The sequence below is a fragment of the Rhinatrema bivittatum genome, chromosome 16, assembly GCF_901001135.1.
Source record: "Rhinatrema bivittatum chromosome 16, aRhiBiv1.1, whole genome shotgun sequence".
NCBI lineage: Eukaryota > Metazoa > Chordata > Amphibia > Gymnophiona > Rhinatrematidae > Rhinatrema > Rhinatrema bivittatum.
In genome coordinates this window covers 38498853-38525524 of record NC_042630.1, presented here as the reverse complement: position 1 = coordinate 38525524, position 26672 = coordinate 38498853, and the positions used below count along the sequence as shown (strand labels likewise).

The following is a 26672-nucleotide window of genomic DNA, read 5'->3' as shown; positions in this document are numbered from 1 at the left end:
TCAGCCCTGGAAACTTACCTCCTAGCCAGAGATGAAGCCAAGCTTCCAGGGCTAAGATTAGTCTCTGGGCAGTAGCCAGGATGTGTGCACACAAAGCATGCTTTCTGCGGATACAAATCTTTTATGTGCACAAAAGTGCTTGGGTGGTTTTTTTTTGTATTCCACGCTTCCTCTGTCCCCTTCTCTCTGTATCCCTCTCTCTCTCTCTCTCTGTCTCTTCCCCTCCTTCCCCTCTCTCTCTGTCTCTCTCGCCCTCTCTCTATCCTCTGTGTGTCTGTCACCGCATTCCTATTGGGGGCTACACATTCGCCTACATCTGCAGGGAGAATGCAGGCGTGACAAAGGCCCCGCTGTGTGTCAAAATATTTCACCACTGAATGTTTGCCACCACACATTTCCAAACAGAAAACAAAATTCTCCTTTCTGCTGCCTGATATTTTTTTTTTCCCCTCCTCGAGGCTCCCACTAATTGAATGCCAAGCCTCCATTGGCCGGGCGGCTTGCAAACCTCACGCCCGCCGACCACGGGCGGTTTTTAAGCCAACTACAGGCTGGACCTCACCCTCAGTCCTTCATTGAGGGAACCTGGGTTTTGTGATTCCATGTCCCAATGTATCCAAGGATTTAATCTGAACGGCGGAGACATGGCTCCTAAGAACAGTTGGGGAAATGCTGCCTTCCTGACCTCTCTTCTTTCCTTAATGTTAATGGGTAAGTAGTTTTGCACCAACTTTGATTCCTGTGGCAGAGAAACCACCCCCCCTCCCCCGGGACAGCCAATTCGGGGGGAGAGGGTTGGAACAACTAAATCTATTCTCTGATTAATTCTCCTGCATTTGTATGCCAAGTGATTGCCTTCAGGGAGCACAGTGACGTTAGTAACGTGAAGAAGAGGCCTAGTGGGCTGAGAACTGGGGAAACCAGGGTTCAAATCCTGCTTCTCCCACCGTCACTCCTCGTGTTCTTGAGCAAATGTCTCCTCGCCTCAGGTACCCACTTAGATTAGCAGCTTTTTGGGGCAGGAACTTCTCGAACCTGAATACTTATCGCCATTCGTCCAGTAGCAGTATAACCATAAGTAATATTATTAAGAATTGAAACAGGTTGACGGGGGGGGTCCCCGGGTCAGCCAGGAATGAGCTTATTACAGAGGCAACATTCACAGTCTCCAGGGCCTGGGGGGGGCGGTGGGAGGGGGGAGTTTTGGTTATTGCCCAGTGGCAACACCCAGAGTCTGGCACCGTAGCCTAATGGAGACCATACCAATTGAGGGGAATGCCCCCAAACCGCAGGAGGCAATTACAATGCCGAAAAAGAAATGCAGCAGGTTATCCATGCAGAGAGGCAGTGGAATCTCCATCACCAAAGGATTGTAAATTCAGGTCGGCTGGACATCAGCGTGATGTATGTGAGCTGCAGAGGTTCAGTGGATGCTAGCCTGCAGGCGGTGGGGGGGGGGGGGGGGGGGTGGAGTACAGGCTCTCTTGAGGTCCTTCCTGGTCCCGTCTTTCCATGGTTTTAGACAAAATCTTCAGGTACCTGCCACTGCTGCCTTTTTCTGACCCTGTGACCTCTTGAGGTCTTTCTGTGATTCTGGGTGAACCCCTGAGGTTCTCTTCCATTCCTAGTCCTGACTCTGGGTGTTAATGCCTTGGGGGGTCATCCTTCATCCAGGAAACAAGGAAAGTGGGAACAGAAAAGTGGCAGCAAGTCATTTATGAACTAATGATGGTGGAGGAACAGCCAGGCTGCGCTTGCAAAGGCTAAATCAAAGGAAGGCACTCACCTATCATCCAGGGTTCTGGGAAAGGGAACAGCAGTGCAGTCACTGGCGCAAAGAAACTATGAAAAACTTCTTAGAAATGTCTCCTTTTGTAACCTACTTTACAAAGGAAAGAAGATTTGTGAGCTCAGCATGTGTATGTGTGTGTGTGTGAGAGAGAGTGTGTTAGAGAGAGTGTATGTGTGTAAGAGAGAGTGTGTGTGAGAGAGAGAGTGTGTATGTGTGTGAGAGAGAGAGAGAGTGTGTGTGCCCAATCCACATCAAATTTTCAGGACATGTCACGGGATCAGAGAGGATCCTGACCGGCTATAGTTTGGAGATACACACATAAGTGTGCGCAAGTTCAGGACAGCAAACTCCAGCAGTTCTGGGTGGGATTTCTTGGGGTGGGGGGGGGGGGGGGGGAGGTTTACGATTACTCTGTTGGTTGTTTTTTTTATCAGAACCCCGGATATTATGAGAGCAAATTTCTTTGATTCTTCTTTTGCTAGGTAGCTCGGCTGTTGCTCCACGATCAGGAGTACATAACCGACTTGCTATTGCTTTTCCAGTCGCTTACAGTGTTTCAGTTTTATGTTGCGTCTCCTTTGTTTGCCTAGGCATAACCCCATCCCCCTTCCCCCCAATCTATCACCAGACAAGGGGACCCTTCTGGGAGCTGATGGGCCATAATACACTGCCTTAGGCTCCTCCAACAGGAGGGAAGAGCCTCTGTGACCTACTTGCAGTCCAGAAAATAATCGCCAGCCACACGGAGAGTGGTGAATAGAGACAATCCGACATGGCGCATTTCCTTCTGGGTACAAAGCTTGACACAAGCAGAGGCTGCCCTCGGCTTTAGGACTCCCTTCAGGCGACCACAGCGGACTATCCTGAACTTGTTTGGACTTTCCATAGCACCTTGTAACTCCTTTAGTATCCAGTCTCTCCAACCCTCTTCCACTTGATGAGTGCTGAAGGGCACATTCTCCTTCTTACTTCTCCTTCCCAAATCTTTAGCACCAGATTGGGACTGGAAACAAGAGCTAAGATAATTGTCCAAGTCTCCTTCCCCTTCCAAACACAGGTCCTGCCAACTCTTTGTGCGCTGCTACGGGTGGTAAGTTCCTTCCAAGAACTGGGGCCGGAGGTCCTCTCACCCTTGGAGAAGAACCCAGGGTGCAGAGAGGTTCACTCCCTCGGAATGGGGAAAATTCCAAGCCCTGTTAATGGTTGCAGCAATCAAAGAGCTGCAATGGCCAGCCAGGTTGTACCACCACGATGTGACTGTCTGTGAGGCACCCACTGCCTGCTTAGGGAGACAGGAGGAGAATGCCTTCCTGTTCCAACCCCCCCGCTGTAACCTTCTCTGGGACCACGCCACTAAACCCCGGGCTAAACCACTGAGGCCACTCCTACGGGGGAGTGCCTTGGAAAATGCATTTTTATACCAACTGCAACATTTCCTCCTTGGGAGGTCAGTGAAACCTGGTGAGGAAGCAATGGGTCTCTTGCACAGTGAAGTTATGCCAACCCTGTTTCTCAGGATTAGGAAGCAATGAAAGGACAGAAATGAGAGATATGATAACAATATTTAAAAGCAGAACAATTCCGTGAGATGGTGCAGAAAAATGGAATCGGATGATAATATCACGGTATATTCAAGTGCTGAGTGCGATGCTGAGATGAGTTATGGTGCGTGCAGATAACACATTGGGTCTCAGTTATGGTTTTCTTACATTTTTTTTTTCCTATAGTTTTTTCCCATTTGTAAATCAGGATCTTGGTCCTAACATGTTTGGTGCAACCAGTGGTATTAGTCAGGGTCAAAGTGCGCAGGTGTAACCTGGTCGGATAATGTGCTCAGAGCTGCTCTTTGCAATTTCCTCAGCTCTGTCATGTGAATAACTGACCCTGAAGGGCAGGCTGGCTGGGACTGGTTTTGCACCGCTGCGATAAAGTAGTGTGGTTGCCACGTCAGTGCAGGCGAATGCACGGAAGGCGAGGCCAGTTAACGCAAATCATTCAAGGTGATCCCTGATACCTTGTTATTGACTTAGCTTTCCAGGGGGCTTACGCTCACCTCCTCAGGTCAAAATAAAATGAGCAGAAGATGAACACATTGCAATAGTGGGTGTGAATGGGAAGGGTGCGTGCCTGCGTGTGTGTGGCTGATGTGTTTGCAGAGTGATAGCAGGGTTATGTCTGATAGGGAGTTTTAAGAAGCAAGGCTCTGTTAAGGATTGCTATATCAGGTCATTGTAAACTGGAAATGTCTTGGCCTCTTGGATTATTCTGAGTTGGCCATAAAGTCAGTGATGAGGTGGTCCTGCGGGAAAAGTGGAGTCCGAGTCAGCTTGTTCTTCCTTCCGACCTGCGATCTTGCCTCTGTGCAGGTTGATTCTTTGCCTTTTGCCAATGCAGCCTCCCTCCTGGCATTTTCGGCAAAAAGCTGCTTGCGACGGGCCCTGCAGCCTGAACAGTGCTCCTGCTCCTTGCCGGGACAACCAAGCACGGGATAGAGTTTGGGGAGGTCCGTGAGGTGGGGGCCACGAACGACCCCCCCCACCCAAAACATAAGGGGCAGCTCGCGCCATCCCAAAGGAGGCCGTCCCCGGCCACTGAGCCGAGGGGGAGGGCTGCGTGTGCCGGAGTCTGCCGTGGGCTGCCCCAGCCCTCGAGCGCTTAACCCCCCTGCTCCGCAGCGGCAGAGGGAGCTGAAACTCTTCTCCTGCTGAGCACAGCCCAGGGACGTCTGGGAGAAGGAAGGCGAAGACGTAGAGTGGGAGAACTTGATGCATCTTTTTTTTTCCCCCTCTTATTATCATTTTGAAGGATTAGAACAGAAATCCAACCGAGAAATCTCTTGCACGCAAATAAAGCACAACCCATAGAGGGGGGTTAGGGTTCACAATATGGATTCCATCAGCAATCGTCAGCGAAAGGATGCCACAAGGGCCCAGGTACATCCGCACGTGTAAGACAAAACCACCTGAAGCCTCCCCTATAAAATATACATTTAAATGCATTTCCACCTAAACGTAAGTCACAGGGACGGTCCCAGACAGCTGGAAAGTTATCCAAAGGGACGGGCGGCCTGAACAGCACAGAAGCGCTTTCCAGAGGCCCGGAAAAGCAGCAAAAAAAATGAACATTTCCAGTTCAAAGGAAGTGATGGGAGCGGAGCTGTCAGAGGGGAACGAGGGATTGAGCATCTTTTGCTCTGGGGGAGGGATCTGGGGCCAGGAGCTGGGCTTTGTCCCACCCAGAGTCCGGATTTCAGATTCCTCTCCCCCTCTCCTGCACCTCCCACCTCCTTTTAACCATTCCCTCTGCGTTTAATGGAAGAACCTTCCTAGCCAGGGTCCTCCTTGAGGCGGAAAATGCTCGCAGTCGGGCGGATTTATGAATCTGACTCGCTCGTACTTCACCGGGGTTTCGGCTTGCGGTGCCAGCTGTCACGAGGCAGAATGTACTTGCAGGGGAAGCCGAGAAGTTACGCGAAATGGCTGGGAGAAGAGAAGCTCCGGAGCCCGGGCCAGGCGGCAGACGTTCCATCTCCGTTATCGGACGGGTGCATCCGTCAAGCAAATGAGTCAATTTGTGAAAACCACTAAACACCTCCATAAATAAAAGGCTGCAGAGAGAGCTGGCTGGCTTCTCTCTCCCTTCAGGCTCGGGATTTCTCTGGTGACTGATGAACCTGCTCTGTTTCTTGATAAGCCTCGGAGGGCAGAAGGGAAGCTGAACAGATCTCCTGCTATTCCTCTGCATTTTCAATCCGCGCTCTCTCTCTCAGGCCGATGCAATACAAAAGTGCACTCAGCCTAGCGCACAGCTTGCCGTGGGGTCGGACGTGCGTTTTGGACGCGCGACAATAACTACCCATGCAATAATGGGACGAGCGAGTCCAAACCAGCGCGGAGCTGATGGCGCTCATCGCATGTAAATGCAACATGGACGAGGCTATTGGCTATTACCCCCGGTGGAAAAAAAAAATCACCGTGCGCCTGAAGTGCATGTTTTAACGTGCGAAACTTAACACGCTCCAAGCTGCCACAAAAAAAGCCATAAATACTGCTTTTCTGGGGTTCTCCCAGTTAGTATCGCCCCCATACTAAGTAGGAGGAACCGCAGGAAGCAGCAAGAAAAAAAAATCTTGCCGGTGGTCAGGTTAGGGCACCGGCCGCTTGTTAACTGAGCATCCCTTTTCCTAACCAGTGCACAGCCACATCTCCTGAGCGCCCGATGCCATGGATGTGCTAGGGACGCTCAGTGTATCCCTAGCGTGTCCTTTTTAGCTCAGCAGCTCATTTGCGCACTACATCGGGCACCCAGGAAAGGGGGCTGTGTGCACGTTGGAAAAAAAACGTGCGCCCAGTTTGGAAGCTCATATTTTTTTCGCGCTTGGCGTTGCATCGTCCTGTCTGCATTTTGCTGGAAGCTCTTCTGGTACGCAGAGGGCACGAGAGCGGAAAATATCAGAGGGAGACCCCAGCAAAAGGCAGAGAGCAGGGGCTGGAGACTCCAGAGGAGGCTTTGCTCGCGTCTCTCTTTTGGCTTTTTCCGCCCCCTGCACTCTCTGCGTGTTGCCAGAGCTTCCTCTGGTAGCCTCAGCCCCTGCCCTCTCTCTGCATTTTTACCAGACCCTCCTCTGGTATTTTGAATCCCTGCAAAATCGAATACATCGGAATCATCAGCAAGGTTATTTATTTATTTATTTTATTTTTATTTTTATTTTTTTCTATACCGACATTCCTGTAAAAGTACAAATCATATCGGATTCTGTTTACAATGAAACTTCAATTTCACTCTAAGGCGGTACATGGAACAATGAGGCCAGTTAACAGTAGAAACACTAAACTTAACCTAAAACTCTAGAGACTCATTTTAACATAATCTAAAACTCATGAAACTCGTATTAACAGAAAATACAGTAAATAATATAAATAAATCAATATAATTGATGTGCATAAATAAGCTCAGGGGACGGAGGCACAGAGGAGAAGGTAGAAGGGGGGAAAGAGAAGGCAAGGAAGAGGAATGCAGTGTCTAGCCGGAGGGAGGGAATGGGAGAGTTAGGAGAAAGGCGAGGGGGGAGAGTGACTAGATGTAGGATTTGCTTGGGAGAGATCAGTTGAAGGCGGGGGGCGATTAGGTGTCTTGAAAGGCTTGGCTAAAAAGCCATGTTTTCAGTCTCTTTTTGAAGACAGTGGGGCAGGGTTCTCGTCTCAGGTCACAGGGTAATGCAATCCATTGGTGTGGACCAGCTGTTGAGATGGCGTGTTTTCTAAGTGATGTTTTGGCTTGTGGGGCGTACAAGGTGTCTTGGTAGGCAGTTCTGATTGGTCTGGACGAAGGTTCCCAGGCATGACAGTGGAGTAAGTGGTGTCTCTGGTTCTCGGCCCATTACTCTAGGCCACTCCTTTTCCCTGAAGGGAAGAACAGTAATGCTGTTCTAGGGCCTGCTGTAAAACTTGCATTGCTGCCTTTCCATAGGTAGAGTTGTTGCTGTTTGTGTTCTGGGTGTCGGTGCTGTTTTGGTATAGAAGATTTATTATGGAGGTTCCGAGCGTCTTTTAAGCAGGGGTTTGTGTTATTTCACAAAGTGTCTGAGGGAGTTTATCACACTGCTACTGAGGAGACAAAAGGACCTGGACGTTTTTTTGTATGGTGAGTAGTAAGGGGAAGCCTCCTAGTTCAGCCCAGCCAACTTTATTACCTTCAGTCAATTAGGTGTGGATTTATTTTAATTTATCAGTTTTGTGGTGAAGTTTCAAAGCCATTTACACACATTTCTACATTAGAAATTTGACGGTCTTTGCCCCAAAAAGTATGCATGCAAATCAGGATTGCGAATCCTTTTATTTACGCAAAAAAAAAGAGGCGTTCCGGGGGGAGGGGCGGAGTTCAGATTTGCACACATCCTTTTGTTTGCCAAAGGTGCATGCATATATCCGCCCGCATGGCTTAATCCTCGCCCTTAGCAGGCATAACTTTGCGGCGAGAGAGTTTGTGAGCGCACATTCGTTTTGAAAACTGCTGGAACACCTGCAGTTGAAATAATCCTGGCAGACTTTCCGTACTTTGAAAATAACCCTCTTTCTAGGGTTGGGGTTTTTTTTTTTTTCCCTTTTTGTAATCTCACAGGTGACAGGTTCATCGGATGCCGGGACGTGATTTCTGAAACTCGTTCGTATCACGTGTGTGTCTGACATTGAAAAAGATGGGGGAAGGGGGATTTTCAGAACTGTGCATTTTGGTGCAAGGTCCTGGCTCTTTTCTCACCCACAAGCTTTGCACCGAGTCTCAAGGAGAAAGTAGAGGCAGAATTTCCCATTGAGCTCTCTGTACGTTTAGGGTTTTTCCTATGTCCAATTACTTTTTTATTTCACAGGATTGTTCTGGGAGGGGGGGGGGGTGAGGTCATCACAATGGTTGAGTTTAAATATTACTCTGGGGGGAAGGAAGGGTGATCTGAAAGTTAATGGGTGGGAGGGAGGGGAAGCGAGGCTGAAGGTTCGCCTAGGGTGCCTAATACACTTGCGCTGGCTCTGATTTTGCTCCTGCCAGTCCGACCATAGAGGAGAAGCGATTGAGGTCAGTGGAGAGAACCTGCAGCAGAGAAAGAGAGAAGACAGCAGCAGGCGACACAGGGCTGCCTCTTCATCCTGGGTCAGTTGAACAAGTTGATCCAGCCCTGGTTTTACCCCCTTACAAATCTATGGGGAAAATGGGAACTACAAATCCCTGCTTGCACTGGGAGAAAACCAGGACTGGATCAGCCCTGCTCAGCTGACCCGGGGTGAGGTGGCAGCCCTAAACAGTGAACATGCACGCTCAGTCCCTCATGATCGCTTGCCCCCCTCCCTCATCCTTTGTCCCACCCCCGCCCTTCCAGTCCTCACCTCGTCTTCCAATTCAGAAAGGAAGCATGTGAGGGAGGGTGAGGAGCAGCTGAAAGGTGGAGGGAAGGAAAGAGGAGAGGAACCAAAAGAGAGTGGGAAGGGAAGAGAAGAGGAACCGGGAAGGGAGAGGGACCAAAAAAAAAAAGAGAAGAGGAGAGAAATCACGGTCCCTGAAGAGAACCTGCATGGGTGGAGCGGCGGTTACACCGTAAATATCTCCTGGACAGGCTGGATGGGCCCCTTCGGTCTTTATCTGCCGTCATTCACTCTGTTACTCTGTTAGGTGGGGGAGGGATCAGAAAGGAAAGAGCGGGGTGAGGGCAGACATGGGGTGAGAAAAGGGGGGGGGGGGACACTGGGGAAGGAGAAAAGTGTGAGGGAAAGAAGCAAAAATGAAGGGGAGGGGGTGAGGTTAAAGAATTCAACAAGTCACAGAGGGAAGAGAAGAGAGGATGACAGGGGGATTACAAAGTGACGAGGCCATGGCTAAAGCCAGAAGAATGCTGGGCTGCATAGAGAGAGGAATAACCAGTAAGAAAAAGGAGGTGATAATCCCCTTGTACAGGTTCTTGGTGAGGCCTCACCCTCAGTACTGTGTTCAGTACTGGAGCCCGTATCTCAAAAGGGACAGAGACAGGATGGAGGCGGTCCAGAGAAGGGCGACCAAAATGGTGGGTGGTGGCCATCAAATGATTTATGCAGAGAGGTTGAAGGACCTAAATATGTACAGCCTGGAGGAGAGGAGGTGCAGGGGAGACAGGATACAGACCTTCAGATACATGAAAGGTCTTAATGATGCATAATCAACAACAAACCTTCTCCGTTGGAAAAGAAATCAGTAGAACTAGGGGTCATGAACTGAAACTCCAGGGAGGATGACTCAATGTCAGGAAATATTTCTTCACAGAGAGGGGGGTGGATGCCTGAAATGCCCTTCCGGAGGAGGTGGTGAAAGAATTCAAAGGGGCGTTGTGGATCCCAAAAGTCTAGAGTATGGAAATGAAGAAAAGAGTGCATGGGGGTAACTTGCTGGTGCGTCGGTTACTACCCTTAACCATAAGCCTTTATACTGTTGATGCAACTCCATCATCGCTCTCTGCTTCAATGGCAGGGGGAAAAGGGGCTTGGATTCAGACGACAGCACAGGCCCTGACTTTTACACTCTGGGGTACCAATACGCACACACAAGTGAAAAAGCACAGGACGGCTTCTAGGGCCAAGTCTGTAAGCAAAGCACATCAAGCAAGCGCTGTCTGAGTTTTCAAGAAAGCTCCTCACCCAGTAAAAATGTTGCCAGCAGTCATTGTTTATGGGTTATCATAAGGCTTGGGGATAACCGCATGGAGCGACAGTCGCTACCCTTAAGAGAAAAATGAAGGTAACCTACACAGCGTGACAGATACGACCTTAAGAAGCTTGCTGGGCAGAATGGATGGACCATGTGGTCCTTTTCTGCTGTCATTACTACATTCTGCTATTATAGTACAATATGAGCTGGAAGGGTGACGGGGGCCAAGGAGGAAACCAGGAAGATTGGAGGGCCAGAGAGGAGGGAGACACTTCCTCCGCTTTAACTCTGGGGTCACAGAGAGGTGCGGGCTTGAATTTGCATCCCAGGAGGACTCCTAAGTCAGAGTCTCCTACACTATATACTAGACCTCCTCCTTCTCCCTGGACCACTTCTCACCCACTAACCTGATGACCTTTTAATGTTTTTGGTCCCAGGGGATGGGAGGTGCCTGCTCCTTTGTCAGCCGGAGAGTTGTGACCTCTGACCGACCTTGCACTCTGCTCCAGCCATGCCCGTGTGTTTGTGTCCCCCACAGCGCTCTCGCCAGCCCTGGCAATTGAAGTGTACACCAGTCGAGAGGTCCATGGCACGCTGGGGTCCCGCATCACCCTCTCCTGCACCTTCTGGTCGGAGGAATGGATCTCTGATGACGTCTCCGTGACTTGGTACTTCAAGCCTCAGACCAGCAAGGACAGTAATTCTGTAAGCAGCACCCACCCTGCCCCTCCGCTTCTCACCTGTCCCTATTTGCCTTGCTATTTCTGTCTGCTTATCTCGGGTCCAATCCCGGCTGTGCCGCCGGCTCTCTGTGTGATCTCTGGGGGCAGACTCTGCTGGCCCTCGTAGCCCAAGCTTTGCCTCGGTTGTCAAAGCAAAAGTACGTAACGAAGTGCCTGCCGAGATCTGCACCTGCTTTTTACTACAGATTCTTTATTCCCTTCAAAACCATGCCCGCAGATTTTAAAATCTAATTCCCACCCCTCCGGGCCTGCCAACCTTTTTGATCCTGCTAAAGTAGATGTGGCCTTCATCCCCCCATAGTTACTTTCAGCCGGGTAAGGGCTGGGCAGTTTCTCAGACAGTCCGTTGCTCTCTTTGCCTCTCCATGCCTGAGTTCTCACCCCAGCTCTGCCCCCCTGACACGCTGGGCCCCCAGAGGGAGTCGCTGTCGCTCCCTGCGCCTCGGCTGTGCTCCCAGCTCTGCCGCCGACTCCCTGTGACCCCCTAGCACCAGTCGCGTTCTCTCCCTGGATCGCAGTTCTAAGCCGGGCTCTACCCCCTACCCTCTCCCCCCGTGACCTAGGGCTGCCGTAACTGGATAACTGTGACATCATTGCTTCTCTCTTTCTCCCCTTTTCGGAAACCTTCGTGCTGTCCAAGTGCCGGAGATGTTCCTCCAGGCCATCAGCTGCAGAGTTCTCTGTCTGTCAACGTTATGAAGTTGTTCAAACATTTTCTGGATTCTGTCTAGACGGATGCAATCATAATATTGTGGATGAACCCCACCTCTTTTTTTTTTATCCCGCCTTCCTCGCTCCCTGTTTCCGCTTCCATTGCCATTTCTCTTTACCCCCCCCCCCGACAGATATTCCATTTCACAAAGGGACAGGCCTACATCGACAAGGGGATCTTTAAGGAGCGCATAGAGTGGGTGGGGAACCTGCGGAAGAAGGACGGCTCCATCGTGATTTACAACCTGGACGATGCGGACAACGGGACCTTCACCTGTGACGTGAAGAACCCGCCTGACGCCGTGGGGAAGTCTTCCTCCGTGCAACTCTATGTCTTTGAAAAAGGTGAGGGAGAAGGAGGGCTTTGGGGCTAGGGTGGCCACCTGGTCAAGTTGACCCACACTGCGTCCACTGACTTGTAGCTCCAGCTTCAAGCCTCTCTTGATGCAGTAGGGGCAAGACCAGCTTGATACCACAATGTCCCACCACCTCATCTGCAAAGGACTGGGGCAGTGGACTCTTGTTCCAGAGGAGAGAGTGAGAGAACAATGCTTATGATGTTTCAATGTGTTCCCGTGAAGGCGACCCACGTCCTCACCGGCGCCCAACGTGCTATAACGACCCGCTTCCCTCTTCACAGTGCCCATCCGAGCCGGGGTCATCTTGGGTGCCATTGTTGGAGGCGCACTGGGATTAGTAATCATCGTGGCAGTCATCACCTGCCTTATCCGATACTGCTGGCTGAAGAGGCAGGCAAGACTGCGCCGGGAGCTCAGGTGAGGTCCACAATACACTCCTCCGTGCTGTGTCCATTATATGTATATGTTTGCGTGTAAACACAGTGTTCACGTGATTCTGGATACTTGTCTGTGCCTAAGTATAGGCACATGTGAGGTGCATATTCAGCCACTGTGCGGCTCTGCCAGTTAGCCGGATAACCAGTCATGCTGCTGAATATACCCTCCTATCTTAAAGTTAGACAGATAAGTTTATCCGGCTATCTTTAGGATAGCTTGACGGGATGACCAGTGTTTAGCTGGATAAGTAATCTGGCTAACTCTGAATATCGAAGTTAGCCAATTAAGCTTAACTCATTCATCACTGGAACACCTCGGCATTGTCCCTGGAGCATCTCCCTTATTCAGTCAAATTCTAGCTGTAGAAATACTAACTTGGCTAGAATGTGGCCAGATGAGTGGCCACATTTTAATTTACAATCAATCTAATAGAACGTCAACGTCCTATCACTGTGATATTAAATCAAAACTTGCTTTTGACACAATTTCATGAAATATTTATGTTTTAAACTAACCAGCAATCTCTGGCTCTAGTATACTTTTAAATTTGAAAAAATCTTTAGCTTGTTTGTTGAGAAAAAAACGTTTTGGGGGGGTAGGTTGGAGGTTGCATATATTGGAATAGTGCCCCAGCGCTGTAATGTATGTATAATTATTAACTTCCAACCACCTCTGTTTTGAAAAGAATTTGGGACTTTTGCACATTAAGAAAATAAAAAAAATATATATATGGAGGTGGCTGGAAGTTAATGATTATACATACATTACAGTGCTGGGGCGCTATTCCAACTTATGCAACCTCCAACCTACCCCCCCCCCAAAACGTTTTTTTCTCAACAAACAAGCTAAAGATTTTTTCACATTTAAAAGTACACTAGAGCCAGAGATTGCTGGTTAGTTTAAAACATAAATATTTCATGAAATTGTGTCAAAAGCAAGTTTTGATTTAATATCACAGTGATAGGACGTTAATGTTCTATTAGATTGATTGTATATATAGATCACTGTTAGTGGTGGAGTCCACTTAGCTGTGTTACAAATTTTCATTTAGCCAGATAAGTTCTTAGTTAAACAGCTAAATGCATTGGAATATGGACCTCTTGTGCTTAGGAATATCTGTGTGTGAGTTTATTGCTGCATGTATGTATATATGTGTCTTTATGTACATCTATCTTGATATGTTATGTGTCTTTGCTCAGGTGAATGCATCTGAATACTTTTATAGGAATGATAGGAGGGGCACAGTGATGGTTATTATTGGGGGGGTATAAGGAACACGGAGTGAGGAGTGATAGGAGGGGGCAGGGTGATGGTTACTACTGGGATGTAGAAGACACAGGGTGAGGAGTGATAGGAGGGAGAGAAGGATGGTTATTACTGGGGGTGTAGGGGACGGGGTGAGGAGTGATAGGAGGAGAGGGTGATGGTTATTACTGGGGGTGTAGGGGATGGGGTGAGGAGTGATAGGAGGGGAGGGTGATGGTTATTACTGGGGGTGTAGGGGACACGGGGTGAGGAGTGATAGGAGGGCAGGGTGATGGTTATTACTGGGGGTGTAGGGGACATGGGGTGAGGAGGGATAGGAGGGGAGGGGGATGGTTATTACTGGGGGTGTAGGGGACATGGGGTGAGGAGTGATAGGAGGGGAGGGTGATGGTTATTACTGGGGGTGTAGGGGACACGGGTGAGGAGAAGGGAGGGGGATGGTTATCATCAGGAGGTGAGGGGAAATGGGTGACTGTGCTGTGTGACCATGCCCCTCCCCCGACGTCAACTCTTTGTGCTTCATTTACTATTTTTTCTTTTACGTTTTCTGTTAAGTAACCTTTTTTCAAGTTCCTACCTTATGCATTTGTTAACAATTTTATTATAAATGTTCTCTGTATTTGACTATGGAAATATTTTTTCCTGCTTTTTCTGTTTTATGTAAACCGGTATGATTTGCATTTTAATGTAAGAATGTCGGTATATAAAAATTATAAATAAATAAATAAATAAATAGTGGGGGTGCATGGGGTGAGGAGGGGGATGATTATTACTGGGGTGCAGAGGACACAGGGTGAGGAGGGGGATGATTATTACTGGGGTGCAGAGGACACGGGGTGAGGAGGGGGATGATTATTACTGGGGTGCAGAGGACACAGGTGAGTCTTTCACCTCCAGTGATAGTAATGTGCTGGTCATTTTCTTTCAGTGCCATGGAAAGAGGAAAATTTCACAAATCAGGCAAAGACTCAAAGCGTGGCCGACAGGTGAGCAAAGGGAACTCCAGAGCTGAATTATCCTTAGCAGGGAAGGAGAGAAGAAAAGGGGGGGTGGGGAAGAGAGAGTATGAGAAAGAGAGGAAAGAATAACACAGGTCCTGAAGCAGATAATTAGGCCGTGATGTGGAACGTGAAGTCAGTAGGCTCCCCCAGGCCTCTCCTGTCTCCCCGGGTCCCCTTCTTGTCGCATCACCACATTCTCAACGCGATTATATTCTCCAGCTTTATCCCTCACTTCCCCACCTCCGAAGGACCCTGTGTGCCCCAGGCCTCCACCCCTTCCTCTGCATTCAAAATAGTTCCTTAAATGTCTCCCGAGCCTGCCCGATTGGAGCCTCGTCTCGTGACCTAGAACTGTCTTCCTGTTGAAAGGGGTTTGTTGTTTTATGGGTGTCATTTGCGCCATTAGAGTTCCTCTGTCGCATCCTCACCTGTCCTTCGGGGTTCACAGTGTTGAAATCCTTACATCTCACCTCACGGGGCTTGGGTTGCACCGACATTTTTTGACTCCTGCTAATTGTTTTAGAGGGTGCAGAGGGAAAGTGAAGATGGGGGGGGGGGGGGAGGGGGAAGAGAAAAGAGAGCATGGTGATGGCCAACCAAGGCGCTGAAAAGACCGAGCCCCAAAACAAACTGAGGACTTCATATCCCTGGGACAGAAAAGTGAGGGGGAGGTGGGGGCAGGAGGGATGGAAAGCCATGGCCATATCACAGGGAGGAGGGGGAGAGCAGGGCAGGAAGGGAGAGAGTGGGAGGCAGTAATCTGAGGGCAGTAAGAAGTAAGAGCGTTGATTCTCGTTGAGTAGGGTAGAGGTAACTGCTTAGGAGGAAGCGGAGGGCACAGGCTCATTCAGGTCTGTCACTGACTACCTTCAGCGTTCCCACTTCTGGTCCCCCTTTTTGTCCCAATCTGTGTCTATGCAGCAAAAGCTTAGCGAATGAGGCCCGTTGTGTCTGTGGCTTCTTCTTCTTCTCCCGACTTGAGTGCTCTCAAAAGCTCGGGTACTGCACCACCTTTTTTTTTCATGTTGGTTCAGTAAGAGGGAGTTGCAGTCTACCCGGGTTCCAGTTATCTCCAGCACCAGTACGGCTCCCTACAACTCCTTGTCCGTGGCGGGAGATGCTTTCGACGTCCGGCCCTATGAATGTGCATTCACCCCAGACTCACTTCTGCTTGCACTCACGTTTGAATGAAAGCAGATGGTTAGCTCCACATCAGTCCTGCTTTAATGAATCCCACCCGTTTCAGGAGCAGTGAATACCGGACAAGTTGTGTGGGAATGCTGGCTTCAACAGCAGTACTAAATCTGAACCCAAGAGAAAACCGATCCAGCATTTAAGCTTGGAATAGTCACCCTGTGTGAACAGAATAAGCAGTGATGGCAAACGCCAGTCCTCGCGTGCCATAAACATGCATGCACTGCCTCCACTGTACGCAAATCTTACCTCATGCATATTCATTGTGGATATCCTGAAAACCTGGCCTGCTTGTGGCACTTGAGGACTGGAGTTCACTATCACTGGAATAAGGAGTGAAGCCAGATTAACTAATCCAGGACTGGAAGGATTGATGCATGAAAGGGCACAGGGTCACACCGAACCGAGGTCCTCCATCTCGATTCTGAGAGGTTGTGCGAATCCCACTTTATTTGTAAAACCACCCTGCCTGCATTCAAGGTGATACACAGAATCATCAGATATGAAACATAAACACCAGCAATAGTTACAATCTATGAAAAACGCCAAAAGACGAGTGTAAGAAACACTAAAACACAGAGACAAAAATGAAAAACAAACCCTCTCTAATTAATAAAGAATAGACCGAAACAAACTTTATTACACCTCCCACAAAGTATCATAGCTGACCAAAACAGAATTACAATGTAGGGGAAAGGTTCAGATCCCGTAATATACAATAAAACGAGCTACTTCAACAAAAAGCAGCCACCTTACAAAAGAGAACTAAAAGAGTGAGCGAATAACCACGCTTTGACTATGAGAAAAGTGAAGTTGAACCAGTTGACCAGCCTTGACAGAAATAAGCCACACAGTATAAGAATGATATATTTGTAAACACAGTTTAAGAAATAAGCCACACAGTATAAGAATGATATATTTGTAAACACAGTTTAAGGAAAATATATATGGAAACACAGTATAAGAATGATGTATTTAACCATCTCGAGGAGTTACCTTCTAGATCTTTTATTCTATTTAGTTTAATGTGTTTTATAATAATTTTATGATTATGTATTTATTAATTTTAGGTTTTATTTCTTTTAACAGCTAAATTTCTTCTTTTACTTTATATAATTTTAGCTGTTACTATTTATGACTATTGTATTTCCGATTTTTACATTATGTAAACCGATGTGAAGGTTTGTCCGATGTGTCGGTATATAAAATTTAATAAACCATTAAACCATTAAACCAGGGAGGAAAAGGTCTCAGTCTGGGCAGTCTGGATGCGCCAATTGATCTCTATTGTCATTGACTTTGTTGCTGTAGTTAAAATACATGTCTGATGGTTCTCTCCATTCCAATTTACTTTCAGACTCCGGTCTTGTATGCTATGCTAGATCAATCCAGCAGGCTGAAGTCGTCCAGTGAGAAGAAATCCAAGGCCGGGGATTCCCGGAAGGATAGGAAATAGCAGTTAGCAGGCAGGGAAGGTACCCCGGAGGCGGAAGACGGGTCCCCTCGCAGTTCAAAGGTCGTCATGACCATTGAGCTGGAAATGAAGGGGGACAAGGCCGGCGAGGAAGAACCTCTCAGAGCCGCGGTGAAGTCTCCCAGCAAGACCAGTCTCAAGAACGCCTTGAAAAATTTAATCAAAAGTGACACGGAATAATAAACACAATTAATCAAGACCAAGAATTATGGGGTGAGGGAAGAGTGTGTGAAGGGGTGGTCTTCTTTGACGCTGTATTTATTGGAGGTTGATTACATTTCCTCCGGTCTGTTCAGTCTCTCTAAAGACCTCCTTGTTGTGTTCACCATTTGGGCACCATATTCAAAAACTGCACTTACACACCTAAAAGAATTGCACGCATAATTAATTTTCAATAAGTGCCTATAAGAGGGCTTCCATGTACACCTAAGTCACTTGAAGTGCATCACTCGACCACTTAGGCCAGGCATAAGGTTGCCACCTAACCCAACTCAACCTTGACATGCTGAACCCTGACCCGGTTGTGCCCCATTGCATCTACGGCCTTGCAATTCCAATTTCTCCAAGAAAAGCAGGAAACTATGAGACCACAGATGTGATGGGGGCAAAACTAGGACTGACTAAGTCTGTCAGGGTACACCTGATTCAGATGGCAACTAGTTGGTGGTTTAAATACTTGAATTTTTTTAAAATATAAGACCCATTAGTGGGGCATCTCTAAATAACATAGACCCTCAAAGGTTGATGGGTAGTTCTCTTTCAAATTTGGAATTATTCTTAAGGTGCAGTCAACTTAGCACTATCTTCTTCTTTCTATTGTTTCTGTGATGGCTAATTAATATACAAGAGTATATAGCATCTAATTAACATTAAGAACCTACAAATATTCTTTCAAAGGCTTGGGACAATCAACGTCTGTCACAGATAACATAAGTGACAAATAAGAGACGTTGTCTTCTATATGAGGTCATATTACCTCTCTTGGACAAACCCTTTAGGCCAGAAGATTTTTTTCACCAGTCTGAACCCTCCTGCATCTCTTTTTAATTTTAGTTGTGTATGATCCTTACAAGTCGGGAAATGGAGGCTGCTTCTCAGTCATGGAAATACAACCTTGAAGAAGAGCAATCTTAACATTCCACTTGTGTCGATATTTAGAATAGCTCCTGTACTTTGTATAAGATCACCGGCTCATTATATTGCTTTCTGCATTCATTCTCCTCCTTTTTCTTTTGTTTCACTTAGATCTCATCCCCCCACAGACATAAAACACATTTATTCTCTTTAAAAAGACAAGTTCTTGCAATGTGTTTCAATGTTTTACAAAACAGCCTCTTCTTGATGTTGGTCTATTAATATTCCCTGATCAGACTTCATATCCCTTACTTCTGGAAATGAGCTGCAAGAAATGGGTTTTCCCATTAGCATTGGCCGGGTGCTTGTGACTCAGATTGGCCACTATCAGAGACAAAATGCTGGGCTCAATGGACCACTGGTCTGACCCAGCATGGCACTGCTTTTTTTTTCTAGTGCAATAGTATCGTACTGAAAAAAATAATCAAAACCCTGGAAACAATATGCTTTTGATTGGTTTATCTACCTTCTTCCTAACTAGGGTTTTTACGCTGTCCCAGTATAGTACCAAGATTTGAAACTTCTTAATAGGGGAAAAAATAGAATGATAAACACAGAGAGGTGTCAACGTTCCACTCACCCGCACTTTTGCAAGAGAACTCTTAGGAGAAGGTGAGAGAGAGGTTTATATCCGGCCAGGGAAAGATGAAGACTATGTCTTAAAGTGGAGAAGTTGGCCATCTCTTCGATCACTTTCTTCTCTTACCCAAGAAGGGGTAAAGCCAACAACTACCATTACCATCTGTGGGTCCTCTTCATAAGAATGAATTTTCTTAATGGCAGAAAGCTCCCATCAACCTTTGAACTGTACTGAACATGACGACTGGAGCATTTCTTTTCAGTTTCACCACAACCTCCATCACCCTCTTACCCCAAATGTCTTGTGATCCCGTAAACGATGCACCATCTTGTACCTTCCACTGCCAAATGCTTTTAATAATGGCTTTGGCCTGAATAATGTTCAGCCTGAAAAGGAGCCAAGCCTAAATCTATTTGTATTGTTGGAGGCCATCGCTGAGCTGCCCAGTGATTCTGCTCCATGACTTAAGACCTCACTCATCTTCTGAACTCCAGCTGCAGTGCCTTCTGGTACTTGTAGTCCGGCAGTGGCCAACTGCGCTCCAACAGGTCTGGAGGCCTAACTAACCTCAAGCCATTAGAAACCATTTGATTTGATTTTTTTAAACTGCCTTCTCTGAGCATGCTGGGATTTGTAGCCTTCTTTTCTTCAACAGCAAAAGCAAAGCTACAAATCCTAGAATCGTTAAAGGTAAGAGTTAAAAAAATCCAGGATAGAGCTAAACTGTAAACTTCCCCAACTACCTTGGCTTTTGTTGGTTAATCTGTTGTGAAGATGTCACGACACAGAACTACAAGTCCCAGAATGCAATGGTAAAGGAGCTGGCACAATCAGAACTGGCTTCAGGTTCTCTTAAGGCCCTGGAATCACTAAGGCAAGTCTGCAGTATGATTCAAGCTGGTTTAATTCCCTTTTTTGGGGTGGGGGGTTGGTCAGCTTGATGCCAGATTGTACCTTCCTGTTTTCTGTTCTCATGGAGTGTTAAGAAGAATATCAGGTTTTTACTTCACATTTTATGGTTTCACTTATGTTTTCTCTTGGCCCTGCAGTGCATGAACGTTATAAGGACCTCGACCCTGCACTGCTCCTGACCCTGTTCCACCGGGCCATGTTTCTACTTGTGTTCTGTAGAACACTTTGTACAAGACAGGGACTTGGGTTGGGTCAGGACATGGTCCAAGAGAAAACCGGGTGAATTGAGGAAGGCAAGCGTGAAATTAAAGGAGAATGAGGGGCACGCCTCAGCCTCAACAAAGCCAATGCAAGGAGGTAGAGGTTGTCGTGGGTTAAAAGGAAGCCACTGAAGGTATAATGTATAGGCCTTGCAGCTCTCAGCAGGCCTTACAGAGGACCTGACCTTATATCATTCATCTCCCCATGACCTAGAAGCTGAAACCCTCGTATTTAAGGCAGTCACTAGGGTGACCAGGTCAAAAGATCAAGCTGAGCTGGTCCTGGTTCTTCCCCATTGCATGAAGTGGGGATGAAGTTCTGATGCCCTTAATAAAAAGCAGGGACTACATCTCCCTGCATGCAATGGGAGCCAAACCAGGTCAGGCTCCAGCATGGCGCCATCCTTCACCAGGTGCCTCATGCTGTTTCCTGGTATCGGAATCGTCCCCATTCCTTTCTATGGAAAGACACTGAATGCAACCCGGCGCGCTGAAACCAAGGCTCCCGCAAACCAGTTTCAAAGGGAATTAAACCAGCATTGAAATGAATTTGATTTCTTTACTAAAACCTTGAATAAGACCTTTTCTTTGTTTAATGATGTGTTATATGGTTCAGGGTTGTTTTCTTTTGTGTGTGTGTCATCTGTAATTATTTCAATCCGCATGATTCTTGTGCTGGGAGACGCTCTTTTCTTATTTTTCACCCTTCTCTCGCCAGCAAGCTCGCTTCTTACAGACGGTTCCCTGGCAGTGCCCTGGAGCACGCTCCTCCTTGGTCACCCGTTTTCTGCCTGGTGGGATGGCAAAGAGCTTGGAAGACCTGTTGGAGTTGTCCTGGTGGCCTTCCCTTCCCCTTCCCTCCTTTTAAGCTTAGTTTTTGGAAAGACCGCCTCCTAGCACAACGTTTCGGCCTTGCTGTGCTGCTGTGCATGCTTACCATTTCCTAGCCTTTCCCTCTCTGCCACCATGCAGCTGAGGGGCTTATGATGCTGCGTGGTTTTGGAGAGGACATACAAGCTCTCTCTGTCTCCCTTCCTTCTCTGTAGGTTGCTCTGTATTTCAAGGATTCACTAATCTGTAAAGATATGTTGGCTCCATAATTTTCAGTAATCCCTCTGTTCATAGCAAGACACCATGGAGCGTCATCCCCAACCCATCATCGTCTTCCCACCATGCACTGTGCTGGCTGTAATCACGCATTGAGATGGGGACTTCAGGGAGGGGGGGAGGGATTTGCTACAAACGCATGACTGGAAGTAGCTTTCCAGCTGTGTGTTTAGGCACAGCAGCATCCCTTGATGATTTTTTTTTTTTTATCAGTATCAACCCAACTAGATCTGGGTCAACAGGCTGCAAGAGTTGTTTCTATTTCTTTGATACTGACCCTCCTCCCCCATGCAATCAGGACTATAATTCGCAGAATGCATTTGACTCCATTGGCCAGCAAAGCCTGGAGTAGTCCCCTTGCTAGGGATTGGTGTCAACTTCTCTATAAGAAGATTCTGGTTGCCATGTGGCCCAGAAGTAGGCTCTGCTTTCTCACATGTATGCTGGGAATTGTAGTCTTACTGGTCAACTGTAGAGCTACATGTCTCAGCATGTAGTGATGGATTAATAAATAGCCTTGGATTAGCCTGTCCCTAATGACTTGTGTGATTATGAGATTATTAAGAGACCCTTACATTTAAGAGCCAATGCAGTATTGGGGAAGAGAACTGCCCTGTTGAAAAATTGGGAGCACAGTGTTACTAGGCCCTCTAAATGTATGTATAAGTATGTGTGTGTATATATATATATAATCTATAAAAGGAGACTTATACATGCAGGATGTAGACAATATTTAGAACATGTATTCTAAAAGAACTAAAGTTTATCTCCTGCTCCTCACCCTTCCCTCCCAAGTTGTGTACATTGTCCCCAGACTGTATAATTAAAAATGTAATAAAAATGAATCTTACCTATATGGGTCAACAAAGAATGTGTCAGACTTTTTGGACCACACCGAATGTGTCAGATTTCTGTCTCATTTTCATACTGGCGGAAATTTCTTTCCAATGTACAATGCCAGGAGCCCTTCCTAATAAAACAAGATCCCGGAAACAAAAACAAAAAAAAAAAGCTGCCCTACTGTGTCAAACCCAAGTCTGCCCCAGCAGCTACAGCAGAAACAGGGCAAGGGCAGGGCTGTCCATCCCCCCCCCCCCCCCCCCCCCCCGTCACACCCTCCCCGCCTCCAAGTCATGGTGTGAGGCAGTGCTCCTCCCCCTCCAGTCCTTGGGGCACACCTAGCCGGTCAGGTTTTCATAAGAACATAAGAAATTTCAGGATATCCACAATGAATATGCATGAGAGAGTTTTGCAGGCACTGCCTCCACCGCATGTAAATCTTATCTTTCTCATATTGGTTGTGAATATCCTGAAAACCTGACCTGCTAGGTGTGCCCCATGGACTGGGGGGGGGGGGGGGCAGAAGCACTGGTGTAGGGGTAACCCTGAGCCCTGGGCCAACATCCCAGACTTCCTGAGAAGATCCTCTTACATAAGGCATGAAGGTCGTGTGTGTGTGTTTTAATAGGATGGATCACGGGATGGTGGTGGGAGAGGGGGGGGGTATCCAGTGACCGCACTTGACTCCAGGGCATCAGGCACCGCCCGGCGAGCTGCTACTGGTTTTTTCAGCTCCCAATCCAAAGCTCCTGGGTCTGCTGAGAGACTCCGGCTCTGCTTTGGAAGGGAAGCCGAAGCACCGGGATGGGGCTCACCTGCTGCCGCAGGTCGGGAGAGACCCCAGGGTGTGGCTGACAGGTGGTTCTGGTACCTGTCATTGCAGGGGGCTCTCTCTTCTGCCGTCATTTCTATGTTTCTATGTTTCTATGTTTCTGTCCCTGCCTCCCTGTGCGCTCAGGTCTTCTGTCTCGCCCCCCTCATGCCAGGTGATGTTGGAACCACATTGTAAGCGGTGGGAGGAACGAGGGAAGACAGGGTGGAGGAGCAGGTGTCCTGAGGAGGAAGGCAGCAGCGGGTGAAAAAGGGAACATTTGAGAGAAGAAGGGGGGAAGAGAAGAGGCAATAGGGGGGGAAGGAGGAGTCCAGAGAAAGTATGAGGGGAAATCCCACCCATCCCCCCTCCCCTATTGATCCTTCTTCCTTCTCAAAGGTGCTGGGGTTGCAATCTCACTTGCGGGAGGGTACAGGGTGAAAAGTGAGCACCAGGTGGAGGTGGCGTTTTGCTGTTCCTTCTTGTTCCCTCCTCCCTTTTTACCACAGTCCTCTCTCCCCCACCCTTGGACTTAAACTTTTAAACAGCTTCAGCTTACTTCCTACCTGCGCCCTTCAGCCTCCTCTGCAGCTCAAATCCTTAAACGCTTGGGAGAGTTTTACCATAGTCCTAGTAAAAGGATCTTGCATTTCTTATGCTATGCGGGAAGGCCTGGGCTTTGAGCTGGGAACCTGCAGCGCTGGGAGACAGAACAACTGCGCAGGGAGCTGTCCACAACCTCTGGTCCTGAACAGCTCGGAGTGAGCTGCTCAGCACCTAATGTGGTGTCAGCTTACTCCGGCCTTTCCGCGGGCACAGCCCACACCCAACACGTGCTCCAAGGGCCTAACATACAATAATACAGCAATATAAATAATCCAATGCAAGGCCATAATAATAGATCCATCTACAGTGCGTCAATATACAAATCCCTAGTACAATCTCCCCGCCCCCCAGTCTCACCAGCGAGCTAAAACAAACTGCGTAGCAAACTAACAAAACATCAATTTATTTTATTATTTATTTTTAAATGTTTCTATTCCGACTATAGTGAACAAATGAGCTAGGTGGAATTTACACCTCCACCAAACCCATACATTAAAAAAAAACATTAAAAAGTTAAGTCCTAAACAATCCCCATCCTAACTGATTAACCATCCCCACATCTTAACCTACTCCCAAAAACTAACACATAGATCAAATGGAGAAGACTAAGCCATCCTAGACCCCACCAAGTACCCACCCACACGCACACACACCCACTAATTCACTCCCTGCAGAGCTCCCCACGGGGCAGTTCCCTTTGGATCAGCTCTGCAGAGGCATCCTGGCCCCGGCAGCAGGCCGGGGGGGGGGGGGGGGGGGCGTACTCGGTCGTGCATGGTTGGATGGTGCAGAGGCTGAAGGCACCACGACATCTTTCAGTAGGGAGAGAGGAGCGAGATGGCAGAACTCCTCTCTCCCTCACCCAACATGGCCAGTTCTGCTCCTGCTAGGGATGGATGTATGGATGCACTGTCATTCTAAAAACAACCTTGTTGTGCATGTCTAGGAGGCTCCTTCCTTCACTCAGGTCCTCCTTGATGCTCTCTCGCTCATGTGTGCCTGCATGGGCCAGGGCTCTGACTGACCTGAAGCACTCAGTCTTCTATGGGCAGCACTGTTTATTTTCTGGACCCTGCTCTGGCTCCCTGCTGCTCCCACGGCTCAGAATGACCTATTCCTCTGTTCATATTGACTAGCCCTGCTTCTGGTATCTCCTTCTCTGCCTCGTTCCTGCCTCCAGCCTACTCCTGTATCCTTCCCAGCAGCTCCTGCTTTGGATCAACTACTCAGCATCTTGACCTCAGCCTGGCTTTCCACCTCTCGCTTTGGCTTCTGGACCGGTGTTGTTTGCCTGCTCGGACTGCCCTGCTTCGACAGACCCTAGGAATACTGTGTCCTGTGTAAGCTTCATCATCCCAGCTCAGACAGAGCAAGCATTTAGTTTCTCAGTCTCCTTTGAAGTGTAAACATATCACAAGCAGGCACGACTGTGAAAACATAAGCAATGCGTCGCTACTGCAATCTGCTTTTACTGTCATGAGGTAACATTGTCTGTCATCAGTGACATCACAGTCAACTATCAAAGTGCTAACCTAACAGCTTCAAAATCAAATCTTTTTTTTTTTCGTTTCGGTGCTTGATCATATTTGCTATTGACTTTCACAAATCTTGCTCTGTACAGCCTGAGATGATAGCAGCTCTACCTGAAGGTCATCAGAATACCACATACAAAACAGATTTAATCTGTTCTCTAGTTGACCAGAAAATCTAGCAAGACCAACTGACTCCTGGAGGCATGGCCAACAGCGTTCCTTGCCCGAGGTCATGCAGAGAGTCGGTGGCTTACCCTTATTGGCCTGGGACTTCTCCCAGCTCCTAGCTCAATGCTTTAACCACTAGAAGATGATGTACTATATTGGTTAGTGTCTCTTTTAAGTGTTAGAGAAAGTCTGAGTACTGATGCCTCTCAGATCCAGGGTGTGGCTGGTAGTTTAACTGGAAGCAACTGTGGTGCTTTTCATAAAATCGTGTTATTTGCCAACACCAGGAGTAACATGCAGAGAAATAAAAAAACGGGGGGAAAAAAAAGCAGTGCGGAGGGAGGAGGCAGCAGGATGGAGCACCTCAAACCCAGCCTCGGACCTGAACTTCACTGGCAACCTGGAAGACAACTGGAAAAGTCTTCGACAGTGCCTGAGAAAAGCTCTTACCATAGCAGGTACTCACGCACTCAACCTACACGACACCGTCCTCCTAAGCAAAGGAGGGGCTCGGCGATATGCAAGACTACGGCACACCTAGAAACCGCAAAGCCCATGGAAGGGGACAGGTGCTAGAAACGCTCGCATCACTTGTCAGACTGTGAAGTCAGCCATGCCGGCAGATTAGCACGTTAAAAGGTGAGAGATATTGGATGTCTGTTTTGGAGCGGAGCGCCAGGCTCTTGCTGGATTCACTAGCAGTTTGGTCAAACAGATGGTGTAGTGCAGTGGTCCCCAACCCTGTCCTGGGGGCCCACCAGCCAGTCGGGTTTTCAGGATATCCACAATGAATATGCATGAGAGAAAAATTTGCATGTTATGGAGGCAATGAATGCAAATTTTCTCTCATGCATATTCATTATGGATATCCTAAAATCCTGACTGGCTGGTGGGCCCCCAGGACAGGGTAGGGGACCACTGGTGTAGTGGACCAGGCCCAGAAGGAAAGGGAAACCTGTCCAGCCTTGCTTCCCCTCTCTGACCCCCCTTGCTCCTGTTCTGATACCAGGCTTTTTACATATCCACCTGCAGGGACGGATTTAGGATTATGCCGCCCTTAGGAACTTTCGGTGATTTTATGGTCCCCCCCAACCTCCTGTACAGGTCGTTACAGGACAGCAGAGGGCTGTTCTCTGCTAAATGAGATTCAGCAGAGCTGGAAGGAAACAAATATTAGACAGCCTGCTGCCCCTGCCGCCCTGGGCACAGGTAAAATGGCTGCCTACTGACAAATCCAGGGCTGTACCACACTCACCTTGAGTTAAAGGAGAGTCTCATACACCAAGGTATCATCAACAAAACAGAACTTTATTTTGTGGGGTTTCCAGAGGTCAGGCACATACAAAATAGTAAGAGAGATGAAAAGACCCTGGGGCTGACATTCAGCCACTATGCAACTGCACAAGTTAGCCAGATAAACGTGGCCGAGATATTGAGTAGCACAGCCATGCCACAGAATGTACTCGGTTATCTTACACTTAGCTGGGTAAGCGTATCTGGCTAGCTTTAGCAGTCCTAGACTTATCCGGCCAAGCCGAGTAATGCTGAATATCAGCACTTATCAGGCTAAATAAACTG

General features: G+C 47.9%; 1 protein-coding gene across 1 annotated transcript; it reads left to right on the top strand.

Moving 5' to 3' along the window:
- The first annotated feature begins 555 nt into the window (after positions 1 to 555).
- On the top strand, positions 556 to 19564 carry MPZ (myelin protein zero). Its single transcript, XM_029581128.1, is given in 6 exon segments — positions 556 to 711; positions 10497 to 10663; positions 11547 to 11757; positions 12053 to 12188; positions 14404 to 14461; positions 17028 to 19564. Coding segments are annotated over 6 exon segments (978 nt in total). The 5' UTR covers positions 556 to 602; the 3' UTR covers positions 17325 to 19564.
- The last annotated feature ends 7108 nt before the right edge of the window (positions 19565 to 26672 follow it).